At 40.8% G+C, this 19,048-nt stretch overlaps 1 protein-coding gene across 7 annotated transcripts in view; it reads left to right on the forward strand.

Moving 5' to 3' along the window:
- Positions 1-13,688, forward strand: part of plekha7b (pleckstrin homology domain containing, family A member 7b) — a 201,084-nt gene extending 187,396 nt beyond the window's left edge. For all 7 annotated transcript variants that reach the window (XM_063013505.1, XM_063013507.1, XM_063013509.1 and 4 more), the window contains 4 exons: positions 2,981-3,163; positions 3,989-4,122; positions 5,736-5,878; positions 13,069-13,688. In XM_063013505.1, coding sequence (XP_062869575.1) covers positions 2,981-3,163; positions 3,989-4,122; positions 5,736-5,878; positions 13,069-13,091 — 483 coding nt within the window. In that variant the 3' untranslated portion in view covers positions 13,092-13,688. The remainder of the gene's footprint in view (positions 1-2,980; positions 3,164-3,988; positions 4,123-5,735; positions 5,879-13,068) is intronic.
- The last annotated feature ends 5,360 nt before the right edge of the window (positions 13,689-19,048 follow it).

Here is a 19,048-nt window from a genome sequence, read left to right on the forward strand (position 1 = left end):
AAATATAAAGTGTGGAAACTTTTTGAAGATCCCTTGTAATAGTAATGCATAATAGAACATGTGCCAAGATGTTTCAAATCAACACTTGTTAGCTCTGTTTTAATTGGATTTAAGCATCAGCTGTTGGAAAAAGGCATTTTTAACTGACAGCATTAATGGAACAACGACTTTAGGTGTCGCTCATCGGTTAACCAGTTATTCACTGACAGCCCTAATTTATACTCAGTCCTCTGCAGGTCATGTGAATTGGCTCAGCTAATAGCTTTTGCTGTTGCTTTTTACAGTTTGTGATTTTATGACCCATGATTGTTTGTTTCTGTCTATTTATAACCTGTCAAAATGCAATCTTTCAATAGTGTCTATTACAGTATTTACTAAAGAACGTAAGAAGAGTTATTTAGGTTGCAAAAATGCTGGAGTGTTCATCTAATAAACGTGCTCACTTAGCCTCTGTGACTGCAACGCTAACATAATGCTGTGGAAAGGGCTAAACGTAATGAGAGGTCCAGTTAACGTGAACTCACTAATTCCAAGCTCTCAGACCTCTAGCAATGCATCACCCCGCTACAGTGTAACACAACTATAATGTAACCACAAAACGTGAGTAGCTGCTTCTGCCAAGGCATTGTTGTGCTTACTTCACGCAAAAAGCTTCTCATTTTACACCTCATTTTTTTGTTTGCAACATTTATTAAAAATATTGACTTTAGAGTCACTTGTAAGAAGAAATCAAACGTTGCATGTGTTTTGTGACCTGCATGCAATAACACGACTCATTTCCCTCCTTACTAATCCTTTTTTTTTTATTCACATAAACATTCAGCTATATTCAAATCACAGGCCATGTTTTAAATGTCTTGATCATATTTTTTTTTATTATTATTGTATTTGGGTTTTCATGTGTTGCACAATGAATGGACAGGATGACGCATGGTATGAAGAAGAGATGGCTTTATGTGTAAATGTGCACTTGTATGCCATCCATAAATATGTATAGTGGTGTGCTATACATATTCAGTGTCATCAGTTTTTCATCACGTTTGTAGTGATAATATACGGGGGCCCTTAGGGGTCATTAACGAGAAAAAATATGCGAAAAGCAAAATCTGTACCCATGGTTTAGTAATCCGTACTATCAGATTATAAACTGTACCCATGGTTTAGTAATCCATACTCAGTTTATAAACTGTACCCACGGATTTTTAAACTGTACCCACGGTTTAGTAATCCGTACTCTCAGTTTGTAAACTGTACCCACAGTTTAGTAATCCGTACTCTCAGTTTATAAACTGTACCCACGGGTTTGTAAACTGTACCCACAGATTTGTAATCCATACTCTCAGTTTATAATCTGTACCCACGGATTTGTAAACTGTACCCACGGTTTAGTAATCCATACTCTCAGTTTATAAATTGTATCCATGGGTTTGCAAACTGTACCCACGGTTTAGTAATCCATACTCTCAGTTTATAAACTGTACCCATGGTTTAGTAATCTGTACTCTCAGTTTATAAACTGTACCCATGGTTTAGTAATCCGTACTCTCAGTTTATAATCTGTACCCATGGTTTAGTAATCCGTACTCTTGGTTTATAAACTGTACCCATGGTTTAGTAATCCGTACTCTCGGTTTATAAACTGTACCCATGGTTTAGTAATCCGTACTCTTGGTTTATAAACTGTACCCATGGTTTAGTAATCCGTACTCTTGGTTTATAAACTGTACCCATGGTTTAGTAATCCGTACTCTTGGTTTATAAACTGTACCCATGGTTTAGTAATCCGTACTCTCAGTTTATAAACTGTACCCATGGTTTAGTAATCCGTACTCTCAGTTTATAAACTGTACCCATGGGTTTGTAATCTGTACACACGGATTTGTAAAATGTACACACAGATTTGTAAAATGTGGGTACAGTTTACAAAACTGTGGGTACAGTTACAAATCCATGGGTACAGTTTACAAATCCGTGGGTACAGTTTACAAATCCGTTGGTACAGTTTATAAACCAAGAGTACGAATTACTAAACTGTGGGTACAAATTTTGCTCTTCACATATTTTTTCTCGTTAGTGACCCCTAAGGGGCTCCATAGTAATAAGATCTAATTGTTATATAATGTTAAACAGATCCTCTGTTGCACAACTTTGCCCTCATTATTATGTAGATGTCTGCATGGAAATAAATAAACACTTGGCTTATAAATACACATGGTGTTTCTTTTTTATTGCCAAATAGTTCATTAATATACAGTATATTTGTGCTATATTTTATGCATGATAAGATTTTATTTTATCCAGTAAGCACAATAATGCCTGGGATTCAAGTAATTCAATCATGATGGTTAGGCATCCGTGTGGTTCGTTGTAGCAGTGATGCATCTTCTGGTTTGCTAGCTTGTGTATTAGTTCGATCACGAGCCAGAACAACACAGATCTGTTTTTAAGGACTTGTGGCTTATAACAGATTACGATGTTTGTGCTTTCTTATTTACTTAACACATTTAAGGGATCCAGAAAAAGAGATTATAAACTCAGTGAGGAAGTGATGATACTAGCAGTTTGGCCATTTATGCACAATGTACACACGCTTCTTGCTGCACTCAAGGTTTTGCTCTTAAAGCTCTGAGACAAGAGCGTGTTGTTTAAATTGTTTCCCTAAAAGGAGCGACTCGGTGCATCTGTGTTTAGGCATTCTGTCTGTTTATTAAACTATTTGTTCTAATAATGCAGGGGTATACAAGCACCTGGCTTGCATGAGAATGCCTTGCTTTCAGTGTGTATTCAAATTAAACCTAAGTGTACAAGAGTGTACTCTACTTAGTTTCAACCTTATTCACTCTGAAAAAGCTGATTTGATCTGGGTTTTTTTACATTTAGACTTGTATTTGATAAAATAACACATTTTATGATAATATATAAGGCATATGAGTGAATTAAATGCGTGCAAATGTGTCTTTGTGTTTGTGTGTACCCTAAGTGGAGACGCGAGCAGGAGTTTGATATGCAGCTGCTGGACCGTGCCCTACAGGGTGAGGAAAGGCCGCCTGAGCGCAAGGAAAGACAGCGCTCGCATTCAGACGAGTGGCTCACCCTGCACTCAAACTCTTCCCGAGAGCGTGATCTTGAGCCTCTTGATTATCAGCTGGACCTCAGCAGAGAGGTAACACTCTACCTGTACCTTCTCTGACCACATTTCTAGCCAGAACACAGCATTTCACTGAATGGGTGCCATTTGCGTGTAGTAACTTGATGAAATTAAACTTCATTTTTCAATGTTCATCTGGTCCTTAAGATCTGGCTCTGTGTCCATTGATCTATTCTTAAAGAAAGATTTTAATGGCTTTGCATCTGTATGTGAACCTGATTGGAATGTGGCCTTCTAATCAGGTTCACATTGCCAGAGGTTAAATTTAAGTGATGTTTAGATTCAACAGGTCTGGTAGTAGTAGCTAAGGGACAGTTACATTTTCACATAGGCCAAGTAGAGCTGAACACTTACTCACTTTCTTAACCGCTTATCCAATCAAGGTTGTGGGATGGGGGGGGTTGTATGTAACATACATACAACCTATGTTATTCACCTATAAGGCAATTCAGTGTCTCCAATTAACCTGACTGCATGCTTTTGGACTCTGGGAGGAAATCGGAGCTCCCGGAGGAAACCCACGCAGGCACGGGGAGAACATGCAAACTCCATACAGAAAGGAGGCGACAGTGCTACCCACCGAGCCATCGTGCCGCCCTAGAGCTGAACAGCATTATGTAAAAAATTTTGTTCATGTGTGTTAAATTGGTCTAATATTAAAAGTAGTTTGACGATCTGAATTGTGGGACAAATATAAAATATTAAAGAAATTGAAAAGGGGCAAATACTCTTCTACAGTACTATATGTTTGATTTAACAGTGACAATAGTAAATTGTTTAATAAATAAATAATTAACAAATGTGACATTTACTTATATGATTTTTATTCTTCTTGTACAGCTGTCTATGCCCGAGAAGGTGGCCATCCCAGAGCGTTATTTAGAATTTGAGCTTGAGGAGCCACTCAGTCCTCAGGAGATGGAGGCACGCTACCAGAAAGTGGAGCGCATTAAGAACATTCTGGCCAAGTCAAGGTATACATCTATCTGCTTTTGATAAAAAACCAAGTACTTTGTTGTTTATTGTGTTTTATGAATACTTTAAAAGTAAATAAAAATGGCTTTCACAAGTAGCTACGTAAATAGAGATTTAGGTGCATGGGGGCATGACTGCATCACGTCCCAAATCACTCTATTAGATTTAAATCTGGTGATTGGGAATGTCATTGCACTCATTAATCAAAGTGCACTGAACTCATCAACAAGGCTTTTTGGTCTGCAGAAATTGAGAAATTCCGCTTAGGTAAGCCTGTGCCCACGTTGGGCCACCTAATATCACAGTCTGTCTTGGTATTGACTCTGGTCATGGTAATTCACACAGTTTACCATCCCATAATAGCTACTTTTAGCACGAGAGCTCACCATGTCACAAAACACAAGTCATCTCAGCTTGTTTTATAACATGACAACTTTACTGGCCTGCTTAGTCACCAGATCTGGACCAAAATCTTGGTTTCCAAGACCTCATAGTGTTCATTTCACAAAGCAAAAAGGGTCCCACCTAGCATTTGTATAATGTTTCAAAACATTAATTGTGGCATGATTGCAAAACAAAGCAGCTCGAAAAGTAACACTAGAAAAAACCCTTAGTCCATAAATGAAGCATTTTTGAAATGCCAAGACTTTTGGTGGCACTGTGATGACAAGACGGTCTCGGCTTTTGTCGCCCAAATCGCTGATCTCTCATTACCTTGCATTGACATGGCAGCTTCATCATCACTTGTGGGATTTTCTAAACTTGAGCTAGTATCCACAGAGCATATAGAAAAAACATGTTGACCAGAAATCAGATGCCCTCCCACACACCCAGTTCCCACCAAAAATCTTTACGGCCATTTGCTTTATCACATGGCATTGCTGTCGGTGTGAACGCAGGGTAATACTTAAGCCTCGAGCTCTTTATTTCTGACACAGTTGGCTGTGTCTTAGGAAGGGAAAATCGTTTCATTGCTGTCACCATGTCGACTTTTCCGAGGCACCAGCACGAGTAGTGGCGGATTGACATGGGGCATAGCGTGCCTGGCTGGTGTAAAGAATCCGGCATTTACACACATGCAGGAGGAGGCAGCTGCTACACTGCTGCTTCCGTCAGCCAGCGTGTGGTTGGTGCATGTATCCAAGGAATTGTAATGGGGATTATGTTAGGTGGTATGACACTAGCACCTTACTCTTTTTATATCTCTGCTGCTATAAAAACCCTACACTGCTAACTGTATATCAGAATATGTTTTATACCCCATTTATCATTTACTCAGTACCATGTACTGGCCAACACTACTCCCTCCCCAATTCCTTTAGAGTAGAAATGTCTTCTGTATTTATTGTAGGTCTTTGTATTTATTGTACCCTGGTCCTGGAGGAACGTTGTTTCATTTCAGTATGTACTTGTATATAGCTGAAATGACAATAAGACCTCTTGAATGTAACACTTGAATGTACATAAAGATAGGTGTAAAGTTGTTTTTTGGTAAGTGAACAGTTTTAAGGTGGCCAAAATAGATGGTCAAGAGATCCCTCAGACTGGCAGAACATAAAACAACTCGTGGTACAATCCAGCTCAGCACTGAATGTCTGCGTATGTGTTATAGTGTACAGAATATGCCTGGAGGCACAACCCTGGATAAGCCGGTGCTGTCGGACATGGACTCGGCTCTCCAGGATCAAGAGAGGATCATCACCATGTCGTACGCTCTGGCCTCCGAGGCCTCGCTCAAGAGCAAGCAGGTGGCAGGTAAATAACCTCTCCCACCCCTCTGTAGATCTGCACTAATATATACTCCCTCTCCACTCGCGAGAAGTGTCCACTTGTGTTCGTGTACCGCGTTTCCAACACGCACATGTGATGTTCACGCACTGCTTTTTGACATTTCTGATTAATGATAGAAGTTCTTGCTGCAGCCATACATATGGAGCACTCAGACAGCAGTACTTAGCTGAAGTGTGCTTACCCAAACCAGTCAACTCCATATTGTTGATGTATGATTTTCACATCTGCACAAGTCTCCCGTAAAGCACCGCCTAGAGATTCAGCCTTAAATAAGTCACTAACACTTGGATTATGACATAGATAGATAGTTATCCATGGTGGAAAATGAGTAAAAAGGATTGTTGAGAAAGTTTAGGAACTTTAAAAGCACATGGTCAAGTAATTCCACGAAGATTTTGATCCTAGTCTTATTTGATTTCATTTTCATTAACCTCTTTATCCTGTTCAAGGGTGGGTGGTCCGGTTTAACAAGAAAGCCCTGGGTGTAAGGCAGAAATACACTGGACAGGGCACCAATCCATTGCAGGGCTTTAGCCACCCCCAACAGATATAACCAATCATGTCTGTGTAGACTCTAGGCTGTCCAATAGCACCACTGAGATTCAAACACAGAGATCTCTTTGGTGGTGCTTACATAATAGCCTGCTGTGCCATTTTTTTTATAAAATAAAATATATGGATCAGAGCAATGAAATTTAAATTTCTGATTTATCACAAAAGTGAGTACACCCCTCACATTTCTGCAAATATTTCATTATATCTTTTCATGGGACAACACTATAGACATGAAACTTGGATAGAAATTAGAGTAGTCAGTGTACAGCTTGTATAGCAGTGTAGATTTACTGTCTTCTGAAAATAACTCAACACACAGCCATTAATGTCTAAATAGCTGGCAACATAAGTGAGTACACCCCACAGTGAACATGTCCAAATTGTGCCCAAATGTGTCGTTGTCCCTCCCTGGTGTCATGTGTCAAGGTCCCAGGTGTAAATGGGGAGCAGGGCTGTTAAATTTGGTGTTTTGGGTACAATTCTCTCATACTGGCCACTGGATATTCAACATGGCACCTCATGGCAAAGAACTCTCTGAGGATGTGAGAAATAGAATTGTTGCTCTCCACAAAGATGGCCTGGGCTATAAGAAGATTGCTAACACCCTGAAACTGAGCTACAGCATGGTGGCCAAGGTCATACAGCGGTTTTCCAGGACAGGTTCCACTCGGAACAGGCTTCGCCAGGGTCGACCAAAGAAGTTGAGTCCACGTGTTCGGCGTCATATCCAGAGGTTGGCTTTAAAAAATAGACACATGAGTGCTGCCAGCATTGCTGCAGAGGTTGAAGACGTGGGAGGTCAGCCTGTCAGTGCTCAGACCATACGCCGCACACTGCATCAACTCGGTCTGCATGGTCGTCATCCCAGAAGGAAGCTGACGCACAAGAAAGCCCGCAAACAGTTTGCTGAAGACAAGCAGTCCAAGAACATGGATTACTGGAATGCCCTGTGGTCTGACGAGACCAAGATAAACTTGTTTGGCTCAGATGGTGTCCAGCATGTGTGGCGGCGCCCTGGTGAGAAGTACCAAGACAACTGTATCTTGCCTACAGTCAAGCATGGTGGTGGTAGCATCATGGTCTTGGGCTGCATGAGTGTTGCTGGCACTGGGGAGCTGCAGTTCATTGAGGGAAACATGAATTCCAACATGTACTGTGACATTCTGAAACAGAGCATGATCCCCTCCCTTCGAAAACTGGGCCTCATGGCAGTTTTCCAACAGGATAACGACCCCAAACACAACCTCCAAGATGACAACTGCCTTGCTGAGGAAGCTGAAGGTAAAGGTGATGGACTAAACCCAACTGAGCACCTGTGGCGCATCCTCAAGTGGAAGGTGGAGGAGTTCAAGGTGTCTAACATCCACCAGCTCCGTGATGTCATCATGGAGGAGTGGAAGAGGATTCCAGTAGCAACCTGTGCAGCTCTGGTGAATTCCATGCCCAGGAGGGTTAAGGCAGTGCTGGATAATAATGGTGGTCACACAAAATATTGACACTTTGGGCACAATTTGGACATGTTCACTGTGGGGTGTACTCACTTATGTTGCCAGCCATTTAGACATTAATGGCTGTGTGTTGAGTTATTTTCAGAAGACAGTAAATCTACACTGCTATACAAGCTGTACACTGACTACTCTAAGTTATATCCAAGTTTTAGTTCTATAGTGTTGTCCCATGAAAAGATATAATAAAATATTTGCAGAAATGTGAGGGGTGTACTCACTTTTGTGATACACTGTATATATATATATATATATATATATATATATATATATATATATATATATATATATATATATATGTTTATGCATTTTCTCCCCTTTTTCCCGATTGCGTCACGCTTCCTCTACACTAATGCTGACCCCCACTCTGATTTGAGGAGGACGAAGCTAACCCACGGCCCTCCAACACATGGGCAGCAGCTGTATGCATTTTGTCACCCACACTAGGAAAGTGCATATATGCGAATCAGCCTTGTGTACGGAGAAACTCACCCTGATCTGCACTCTTTCCCCTCCCCTGTGCAGGCACCATCAATCAGCCAGCAGAGGTTGTAGTGAATCGGTTACGAGGAGTCCCTATCCGGCTTAATACCCCACCCATACATGAACAATAGACCAATCGTTGTTCATGTGGCTGCTCAGCCCGGCCGGATGGCTGAGCTGAGATTCGATACGATGTATTCGAAATCCCAGCTCTAGTGCGCTAGTGTGTGTTTTTACTGCTGCGCCACCTGAGCAGCCCCCAAAGTCGCTTTTAACAGTGCATCAAAAAGTACTTATAGGGGTGCAAAAAATATTTACAGGGGTGTTTATACTGTTTTGTAAAAAATAATGACCTGGTAGCGGAGCAAAGATTCAAACCGGGATGTTCAGAACCTTGGCGTCGGTGTGCTAGCGGAATATCCCGCTGCGCCACATGGGCTCCGGTAACGGAACTTTTGGCCATCATGACACAACTGTTGCCTCCAGGGCAGTCTTTTTGACAGCATGCTGTTTTATTGCCGTTCCTGGTCTGTTCTGGGTTTTCTTTTTGGTTTTTTTATCACGGGCGTTCAGATTAAGCTTGCACCCTTGGCCTTTACGCACTGATTCCTTGAATGGTTTAATGATATTTTGCACTGTAGAGGGAGAAATATGCAAATCCCTTCCAATCTTTCTTTGAGGTACATTGTTTTTAAACATTTTAATAATTTTCTCACATATTTGTTGACAAACTGGAGATCCTCTGATCATCTTTGCTCATCAAAGACTTTTGTACCAAACCATGATTACAATCACCTGTTGACATCACTTGTTTAAAATCGCATCATTATGTAAATGTAAGGAACACTGCATTTTTATTTTATTTGCCACAACTTTATTTGTCCCAACTTTTTCTGATTTGGGGTTGTGTTTATCCTGAGGGATATTATTGAAAGTGGAGGTATTGAAAGTAACTACATTTTGAACACAGGCACTGTGTTAATATTATGAAATATTATTATTAATATTATGAAAGCTTTCATGATTTTCTTATTCTTAGTGTAGTTTCATTGAGCACAGTGTCCTGTGTGTTGATTAACTGTGCGTCAATACTCAACTAAACGTATTACTAACACTCCTCTGTCTTCGCCTTTACTCCTCTATAGCTCCTCCACAGGTTAACAGTCCTACCATGCTCCCTCTACCTCCACCACCTCCCCCTCTCCCCCCTTCTACCTCTTTTCCCATCGTCTCCCCTTCTCAACCACCTCCTCCTCCTCCCCTAAGCAATGGAATTCACTACACCTTTGTCTAATAAGAGCAAACAAAAGTAAGAACTAATCCGCTAACTGTTTTGGCATGCTTCAACACTTCTGCTAATTGTTCCCCTAGCGTGCTTGTGTTGGCACTTCATGCCGTGCGCGCTGCATGATTGTTCTGCGAACTGCACGAGAAGCCTGAGGTGCCCCCGATTCAGCCAGCTGCCTCCACATCTAGAGCAAGAGAAGTGTGTGAATTGTCTGCAAATTGGCTTTTGTGAGGTCTAAACAAACGCCGCCGTTTGTAAATTGTGCGTAATTAACAAAGAGCTGCGGGCACCTTGCGTTTCCACGCCTTGTTCTCGTTGTTCTCACAGCTGCACTGCCAAACACCAGTTGCTTTGCCATCTGTAGTCTTCCAAGAACAAGCATGCTGAAACACAGATATGAGCAATTATCTTATAGAGATAATGCTGTTTCATTTACATGAGCATGACTTGCCCATGCTAGCTCCAGACTAGCAAAAATTCTCTGAATGTCTTGAGTGATTTATGCTTTGTCAAAAGTTCCTTTAAAAGTCCTATAAAGAATGTTGGAAAGCCTGTGATGGTCATATTTTAGAGCACTAGGACGTTCTCATCCAACTAAAGGGTGGTATAGGAGGCAGAAATAAGATAAAGCTATGCAGGCTGCACATATGCATTAGTGTATTAGTGTGAAGAAATGGTAGAAGTACACCTGAAGTACTATAACTTCCTATAATACCTATAACTTAGGGTGCATTCACATTAGAAGCGGCAAAACCGCATTGTGTCGGCTGTGTCGTTGTTTCCTATGGAGTGTGGCACTTCCCTGAGCGGCACGCACCTTGCACTTTTGTCGATTTTTGTCACGATTTTTGCACTTGTTGCACCGCTCAAACTGATTGTACTTTGACCCAGTTTGCCACTGACCTTTTCAAAGCGCCTCTAATAAGACAAACTGTTTGATATTGATATGACATGGTAAAAGCGACTCAGGCCGTACTAACAACGCTCAACGTGAACAAAGCTTAATGTGACTTATTGTACGAGGGTTTTTCAAAACGTTTATACCCTTTTTCCGATGCATTTTTACAGCATCATACCAACTTTATAATGCCATAAGCAAAAAATGTTTTTAGTTGAGCGGATAGCCACTGATCCACCGCTGCTTTCACATCATCATCACATGAAAATGTTCTTCCCCTTAAAGCTTCTTTGAGCGGTCCAAAAAGGTGGAAATCAGATGGCGCTAAATCTAGACTATAAGCTCTCACTCAGTCTCTCAGACACCCACCCAGACTACTCCACCCACTCTCACCATTTTAACAAAAAATATAAGTGTGGAAACTATTTGAAGATCCCTCGTATTCAAACAATGACAGAGGAATTCAGTAAGTGGAAAGAACTTATGAGCAGTAATAATTAACAGAGGTTTAGTGTTCCTATGTCGTTCTTTTAGTACATTAAACCACATTAAGCTTTTTTTCAAAACAATCAGCGTTTTAGGCTCTCTCGGAAAAGCTGATTCTCACAAGTTCTCAGCACCCCGAGCTATAACACAAGTTTAAAAGTGAAACAGTGTGAAAATATAGCTGAACACTGATACATGTGGATGCTTTCAAAGTGGATTTCATGGTTATTCCACACAAATGTACAGTACATTCGTCTCATATTTGCACGTTGAAGCCAAGCACTGAGCAAAGCGGCAATTTGCGCCAAGGCTCACGGTGAGCAGGCTTCTCATGTGAATGCGCCCCTAATATAAAGCGGTGATGTCGGACACCAGCTTAAAAGTTTTTTTTTTTTTTTAGATTAAGCAGTAAAACGTTAACATTGCTCTGGCTAATAAAATTGTAATAAGGTGAATAAACATAGCAAGTTTATTAATTTTTAAAAATTAGAATTAGGGTTTGAGAGTAAGTTCTGGAAAAATATGTAATGCCAACAGAACTGAGTTTGTTTTAACAAGTCATCTATTTTTGTTTTAGTGTAAAATCAAACAATTGATAATTCTCCTTACAAACAAGATTGTATTAGGGGTATTTATTAGGGATTTAAGTGGCACTAAAAGTCATGCGAAGAGCTTTCTATATTTAAATAAAGAAACTGAATAAAATGAAATTCGAAATTGCATGGCATGTGCGGTCAACACGCTCAACTTCATCTGTGTCGTGAAGTTTGTGTTTGTTTTTCTGTCTTTCCTGCAGTTTTAGTTTTTAACTCTTTTAACTCAAACTCTTTCCACTATAACATGCTGCACAGGACAAAGGAGGGTGGACAATGTTTACCTGTCAACTACATAATAAGGTATCATTCACTTCAGGCTACAGAGTCTGTGGTTTGCATTGGATTCTTTGGCTTGTTCATACACTGATAAGCCATAACATTAAAACCACCTCCTTGTTTCTACACTTACTGTCCATTTTATCAGTCCCACTTACATACAGAAGCACTATGTAGTTCTACAATTACTGACTGTAGTCCATTTGTCTCACTGCATGCTTTGTTAGCCCCCTTTTCATGCTGTTCTTCAATGGTCAGGACTCACTACAGAGTAGGTATTATTTAGGTGGTGGATCATTCTCAGCACTGCAGTGACACTGACATGGTGGTGGTGTGTTAGTGCTGGTTGTGCTGGTATGAGTGGATCAGACACAGCTGCGCTGCTGGAGTTTTTAAATACCATGTCCACTCACTGTCAGTCCACTGTGGACTGTTGGTCCACCTTGTAGATGTAAAGTCAGAGACGATCGCTCATCTGTTGCTGCTGTTTGAGTTGCATCTTCTAGACCTTCATCAGTGGTCACAGGACGCTGCCCACGGGGCTAGGTGTTTTTGGTTGGTGGACTATTCTCAGTCCAGCAGTGACAGTGAGGTGTTTATAAACTTTATCAGCATTGTGTGTCTGATCCACTCATACCAGCACAACACACACTAACACAAAACCACCATGTCAGTGTCACTGCAGTGCTGAGAATGATCCACCACCTAAATAATACCTGCTCTGTGGTGGTCCTGTGGGGGTCCTGACCATTGAAGAACAGCATGAAATGGGGCTAACAAAGCATGCAGAGAAACAGATGGACTACAGTCAGTAATTGTAGAACTACAAAGTGATACGCTGATAAAATTGACAGTGAGTGTAGAAACAAGGAGGTGGTTTTAATGTTATGGCTGATGGAATTCTACTTCCAGTCGGTTCTTGAGCTGGCAAAAGACACTTCATTTATTAGTGGTACAAAGACTTCAGTGTTGTTTAGACTTTATTTGAATTCAGATCTCAATTACTGTAATTGTTTTGTCTGATTCCTTGTGCTTAACTCCCTCCGCAAATCTGTTCTCTTTTCCAGCCAAAGCCGCGTCGGGTCACTGAGGTGCTATCCCACTTGCTCCCTGCAGTCGTAAAGGCAGACAAAGTACAGACCGTCCATCCCTGTCCGTCGTCTGCGTTTTTTCTTTCACAAGACCTTAGCGTGCTTTCGGACTGGCGTTTGTATCAGTGGACGAAACAAACATCGCAGAAGAGACATTTTGCTCCGGAAACTGCACATCCGTCCTAATGCTAATCGAGCGATAGAAAACTTACTTCACCTGTTTTGCACTTTTGACATACACTGCATCGTAGAGCAAATACAGAAATGTTATTTTAATCATCCAGGCTTTTCAAGATGCTATTGATGACAGAGAGAAGAGAGAAGTATTATGCATAGAGAAGATCAGTACAGATGTAGGATCATATTTTTGTTGACTGAGATGCTATTCTTACACCAAATCACTTGAAATGTTATTTTTGTGTATCTACCACTGCCACTTTCCTGTTAGCTTGCTAAATGTGCTTTATTTTTCGCCGACACTGATCAGGAGGAAGGAATCTAACGTTTAACAATATTTTCAGACAATTTGTGGGAAGACCATGGCATACTTTTTTGTAATGAAAGAAAATGTAAATATTAAAGATATTAACAAATGATTTGTGTTAATCATTTATCTGTTTCTGGCTAACCAAATCAGCCATAACATTAAATCCTCCTCATTGTTTCTACACTCCCTGTTTCTCTGCATGCTTTGTTAGCCCACTTTCATGCTGTTCTTCAACGGTCAGGACCCCCACAGGACCACTACAGAGCAGGTATTATTTGGGTGGTGGATCATTCTCAGCACTGCAGTGACACTGACATGGTGGTGGTGTGTTAGTGTGTGTTGTGCTGGTATGAGTGGATCAGACACAGCAATGCTGATGGAGTTTTTAAACACCTCACTGTCACTGCTGGACTGAGAATAGTCCACCAACCAAAAATATCCAGCCAACTGCACCCCGTGGGCAGCGTCCAGTGACCACTGATGAAGGTCTAGAAGATGATTGATCATCTCTGACTTTACATCTACAAGGTGGACCAACTAGATAGGAGTGTCTAATAGAATGGACAGCGAGTGGACACGGTGTTTAAAAACTCCAGCAGCGCTGCTGTGTCTGATCCACTCATACCAACACAACACACACTAACACACCACCACCATGTCATTGTCACTGTAGTGCTGAGAATGATCCACCACCTAAATAATACCTGCTCTGTGGTGGTCCTGACCATTGAAGAACAGGGTGAAAGCAGGCTAAAAAAGTATGTAGAGAAGCAGATGGACTACAGTCAGTAATTGTATAACTACAAAGTGCTTCTATATGGTAAGTGGAGCTGATAAAATGGACAGTGAGTGTAGAAACAATGAGGTGGTGTTAATGTTATGGCTGATCAGTGTATTTAGCAAAAGGTATTTAAAATGGATTCATGTGCTCTCCTTTGGACAGAATGAAAGATTATTTAGCACCACCTTTATTGATACTGGAATTAAACAGAATTAAAGGAGTTAACAACTCTTTCTACCCTAGGCTTTGTAAAACATCAATTTTTCTAGCGTTTTGCCTTGCTTTAGATGAAAGAAAGCGCTGAGAAGAGAAAACCTTCATTTCAAAATTCCTTTGCGGTTATCTTTAGTTCTTGAGACACAATAACTGTTTTTTTACGGTGCCCGGAAAGGACAAATGGTAAGTAGAAACAAAATATGCACTCATCATGGTTCCAAGGATTCTCTTTGATGTGTTTTATTGATTGCTTTGACCTCTTTACATGGATAGCTTAGAAGAATTCAGTATTACTTGGCTTAGGTCGTATTTACAAAGGTAAACACAAATAAAAAAGGCTGTGAAGTAAATAGAAGTTTTGCCCTCACCTTTTTGGTTCGAAAGGCTCTCAGTTTAAAAAGGAATTAAGACTTTAATTCTGCCGTCTCTTTACCTACCGCCGCGAAGGCTTATAGTATCCGCGACGTCCTTGGAAATTGGCTCTACAGAACCTATGGATTTAAATCTTCAATTCAGACTTGTGGTCTGCATGTTTTTCTGCCTGACATTGTGTTCTTTGCATTGAGGGCTATAGAAAATCAATACAGCACACCAGGCTTATCAGAACATTTTCCTGTCACCATTGTTACAGTGACAGAGTTCATTACCTGGTGGACAGTCAGTGTCAGTAGGAGTCCTTCACTGGGAGTTGAGGAACTGTTTCATCTGATGTCTTTATCAGTGTTTACAGGCTCCTCTTTGCTGCCTCTTGTTTTTTAAAAGCACCTGGTGGCTCGGTGGGTAGCACTGTCGCCTCACAGCAAGAAGGTCCTGGGTTCGATCCCCAGGGTCCTTTCTGTGTGGAGTTTGCATGTTCTCCCTGTGTCTGCGTGGGTTTCCTCCGGGTGCTCCGGTTTCCTCCCACAGTCCAGACATGCAAATGAGGTGAATTGGAGATACTAAATTGTCCATGACTGTGTTCGATATGACCTTGTGAACTGAAGAACCTTTTGTAATGAGTAACTACCGTTCCTGTCATGAATGTAACCAAAGTGTAAAACATGACGTTAAAATCCCAATAAACCAACAAACAAACAAAAGCACCTGTGAGACACGGTACAGCTCCCACTCCTCAGCAGAGCTGGAGTTGCCACATATCACCGTCTTTGATTTGGAGAAGGTAGAGGCGGACTTCTGTATGATGTGTGTAAACCTAGTGGGCATGAAAGTCGCATCGCATCCCGACCACGGTTTTAATTATTTGGCAATAAACTGCTTGTTTTTTTTGCCTCCTCCTGCAGAAAACCACCCAAGACCATCAACAGAGAATCGCAGTATAGCTGTCTATCAATGTTTGGCTGCTTGTTCATATAAATTTGTTATTCCATGCTCCACAACTTCAAAGAGAATGCGAAAAGGCCTATTATGCTAATTCCTCCCTGTTCTGATAAATGTGTCTAATGCATTCATTTTTTTTTCACAGAATGATTCGCTCAGATTCAAGGATGTGAGCTCTCATGAAACGTATACAAGCGACTTAGTGCTTTGTGCCTAGGCAGTGTAAACCAAGAAGTCAGTGACATTGAGGAGCAGATATTGTCTTTGTTCTTAGTCGTCACAAATGCTATTGTATTCATGAGTTTATTCAAGTTCTTTCTGAATAGGCATTGAGGCGAAAGAAAATGTCTTTGAAAGTAAAGTGGGGGGTTGTTGCGTTTCAATTTTGAATGCTGTCAGTGTCCTTCATCTGAGCCAAAGAATGTCGCCTTGAAAAAATTGGAAAGGTGCTGTTTCATTTATTCATTGCTTTGATTAGGGAATAACTTCAGAATTGTGCAAAATAGCCACAATTGATTAATCATTTGCCAAACTTACCATCAAATTTACAGTTGTCAAGACATTAGGTAACATGGGCTTTTTCCCTTTAATTTTCCAAACTTGTATTACATTACCCTAAAACATGAACTCTTACTGAGTGACCCCTCTAGCTCCATGTTCATAAACTTATTTACATTGCAGTGACACTGACATGGTGGTGGTGTGTTAGTGTGTGTTGTGCTGGTATGAGTGGATCAGACACAGCAGCACTGCTGGAGTTTTTAAATACTGTGTCCACGCACTGTCAACTCTATTAGACACTCATACCTAATTGGTCCACCTTGTAGATGTAAAGTCAGAGACGATCGCTTATCTATTGCTGCTGTTTGAGCTGTTCATCGGGGCGCTGTTGGCTGGATATTTTTGGTTGGTGGACTATTCTCAGTCCAGCAGTGACAGTGAGGTATTTTAAAACTCAATCAGTGCTGCTGTGTCTTATCCACTCATACCAGCACAACACACACTAACACACCACCACCATGTGAGTGTCACTGCAGTGCTAAGAATGATCCACCACCCAAATAAAACCTGCTTTGTAGTGTTCCCGGGAGCCCTGACCATTGAAGAACAGCATGAAAGGGGGTTAATAAAGCATGCAGAGAAACAGATGGACTACCGTCAGTAATTGTAGAACTGCTTCTATATGGTAAGTGGAGCTGATCAAATGGACAGTGAGTGTAGAAACAAGGAGGTAGTTTTAATGTTATGGCTGATCAGTATATATATATTACTAAAATCATGGATTGAAAGAATATTGGGGGTTTACCATCTATAGTCTATAACATTATGCAACGATTTTGAAAATCTCGAGAATATTCTGTGTGCGAAGGCAAGGCTAAAACCAATTGAATTCCTATGACCTTCATTTATATAGACAGCACTGCAAAACTGACAAGCTCCTTTAATAAATATAACCAAGTCTGCTGGGAAATATTTGTCAGTAAACAGTTCGAGTATCAACGACATTGAAAAACACTGCTGATCTCTATTGGGCTTAAGCTCATCTGAGATGGACTGGTGCAGAATAAAAATCCAAAGTCCATCTTGCAGATTGCTGATGAAAATACACTTTGTGTTCTCTGGAATTAAGAAAAAATAGATTCCCGATTGTTACCAATGCAATGCAAAGTTAAAAAGCCAGCGTGTGTTATGGTATGGGAGTGTGAAGATGTACATCTGTGAAGGCATTAAAGGGGCAAACCATACCGGTATTAACGCATCTCACAGTTTTTTCTTCTGTATACATTTTTCTCCCCTTTTTAGCTCATCCAATTGCCCGATTGCATCATGCTTCCTCTCCACCAATGCCAATCCCTGCTTTGATTGAGGAGAACGAAGCTGACCCACGCCCCCTCCGACACGTGGGCAGCATGCCATATGCATCTTATCACCTACACTTTGACGAGTGCAATGCAGCTCAGTGTTGTGTACAGAGAACCCTGAGAGCACTCTTTTCTCATCTCTGTGCAGGTGCCATTAATCAGCCAGCAGAGGTCGTAATTGCACCAGTCATGAGAGACAGACCCCATCCGGCTTAGTCCCACCCATATCTGAATAACAGGCCAATCGTTGTTTATGTGGCCGCTCAGCCTTAGCTGGCAGGCAGAGCTGAGACTCGATACGATGTATTCGAGATCCAGCTCTGGTTCCAGCGTGTTTTTACCACTGCGCCACCTGAGCGGCCGCATCTCACAGTTTTTATAAACTTGATACGATAATACAATGATATGGGTTACGGGTTCAGAACAAGTGCTGTTTAAATAAATGTGTTGTAGATATTTTATTTAAAGAAATACAATTGCTTTGTGTAAAGGCACTGTCTTTTCTTCTCATTTTAAAACTACAGGGATCATTTGAGAATGAATTTACCTAACAGAGGCAGAAAGATCTAACAAAGCTGCTGTTAATAAAAAATGTATGCTCTTTTATCTTTTATTTATTTCATTTAATATGAAAGCTAAGTTTGCATTATTTACAAGCTCCACTTTGCAACCTTCATTGTAAAAGTAGACAGAATCCATCAGATTCCTCTGTGAACTGCTCTAAATTCTTTTGATATTGCAAAAAGGTTTTTATTATTAAATTTATATTTACCAAAATGTAAAAAATGTGCTTATTTGACCAGAGGTATTAAAACTATTATATGACTGAAGCCTAAACCAGCAAAGATTGAAACATTACATTAAAGGGAAGTGATAGAAATGATAAAGAGCTTAACCTGTTGGGGGGAAAAAGCTTAATTCATGGAAACAACAGGACACTTTCATGCACCATTGATGCCGGCATTTACAACAGCTCACTGAGAGTGTAAAGAAGATGTGAAATGCCCTTGAGGCCATCATTTCATCTAACAGTCCATTTAACTTGGGAAAGCCTTTCTGTGGCACCTTTCAGATTGCATCAAGGCAAAAGTGAAAGGAACAGAGAGAGAAAACATAAGGGCTCAGCGGGTTAAAAACAAAACACATTAAATATGCTTTTTTTCTCACTGTATATTACCTGTAAATTATTAATAAGACTGACCTGGGTGAATTGAAGCTAAAGATATCAGGCATGACATTATGACCACCTTCTTAATATTGTTTGGTTCCCCTTTCACTGCCAAAACAGCCCTG

The sequence above is a fragment of the Trichomycterus rosablanca genome, chromosome 17, assembly GCF_030014385.1.
Source record: "Trichomycterus rosablanca isolate fTriRos1 chromosome 17, fTriRos1.hap1, whole genome shotgun sequence".
NCBI classification, from domain to species: Eukaryota; Metazoa; Chordata; class Actinopteri; order Siluriformes; family Trichomycteridae; genus Trichomycterus; species Trichomycterus rosablanca.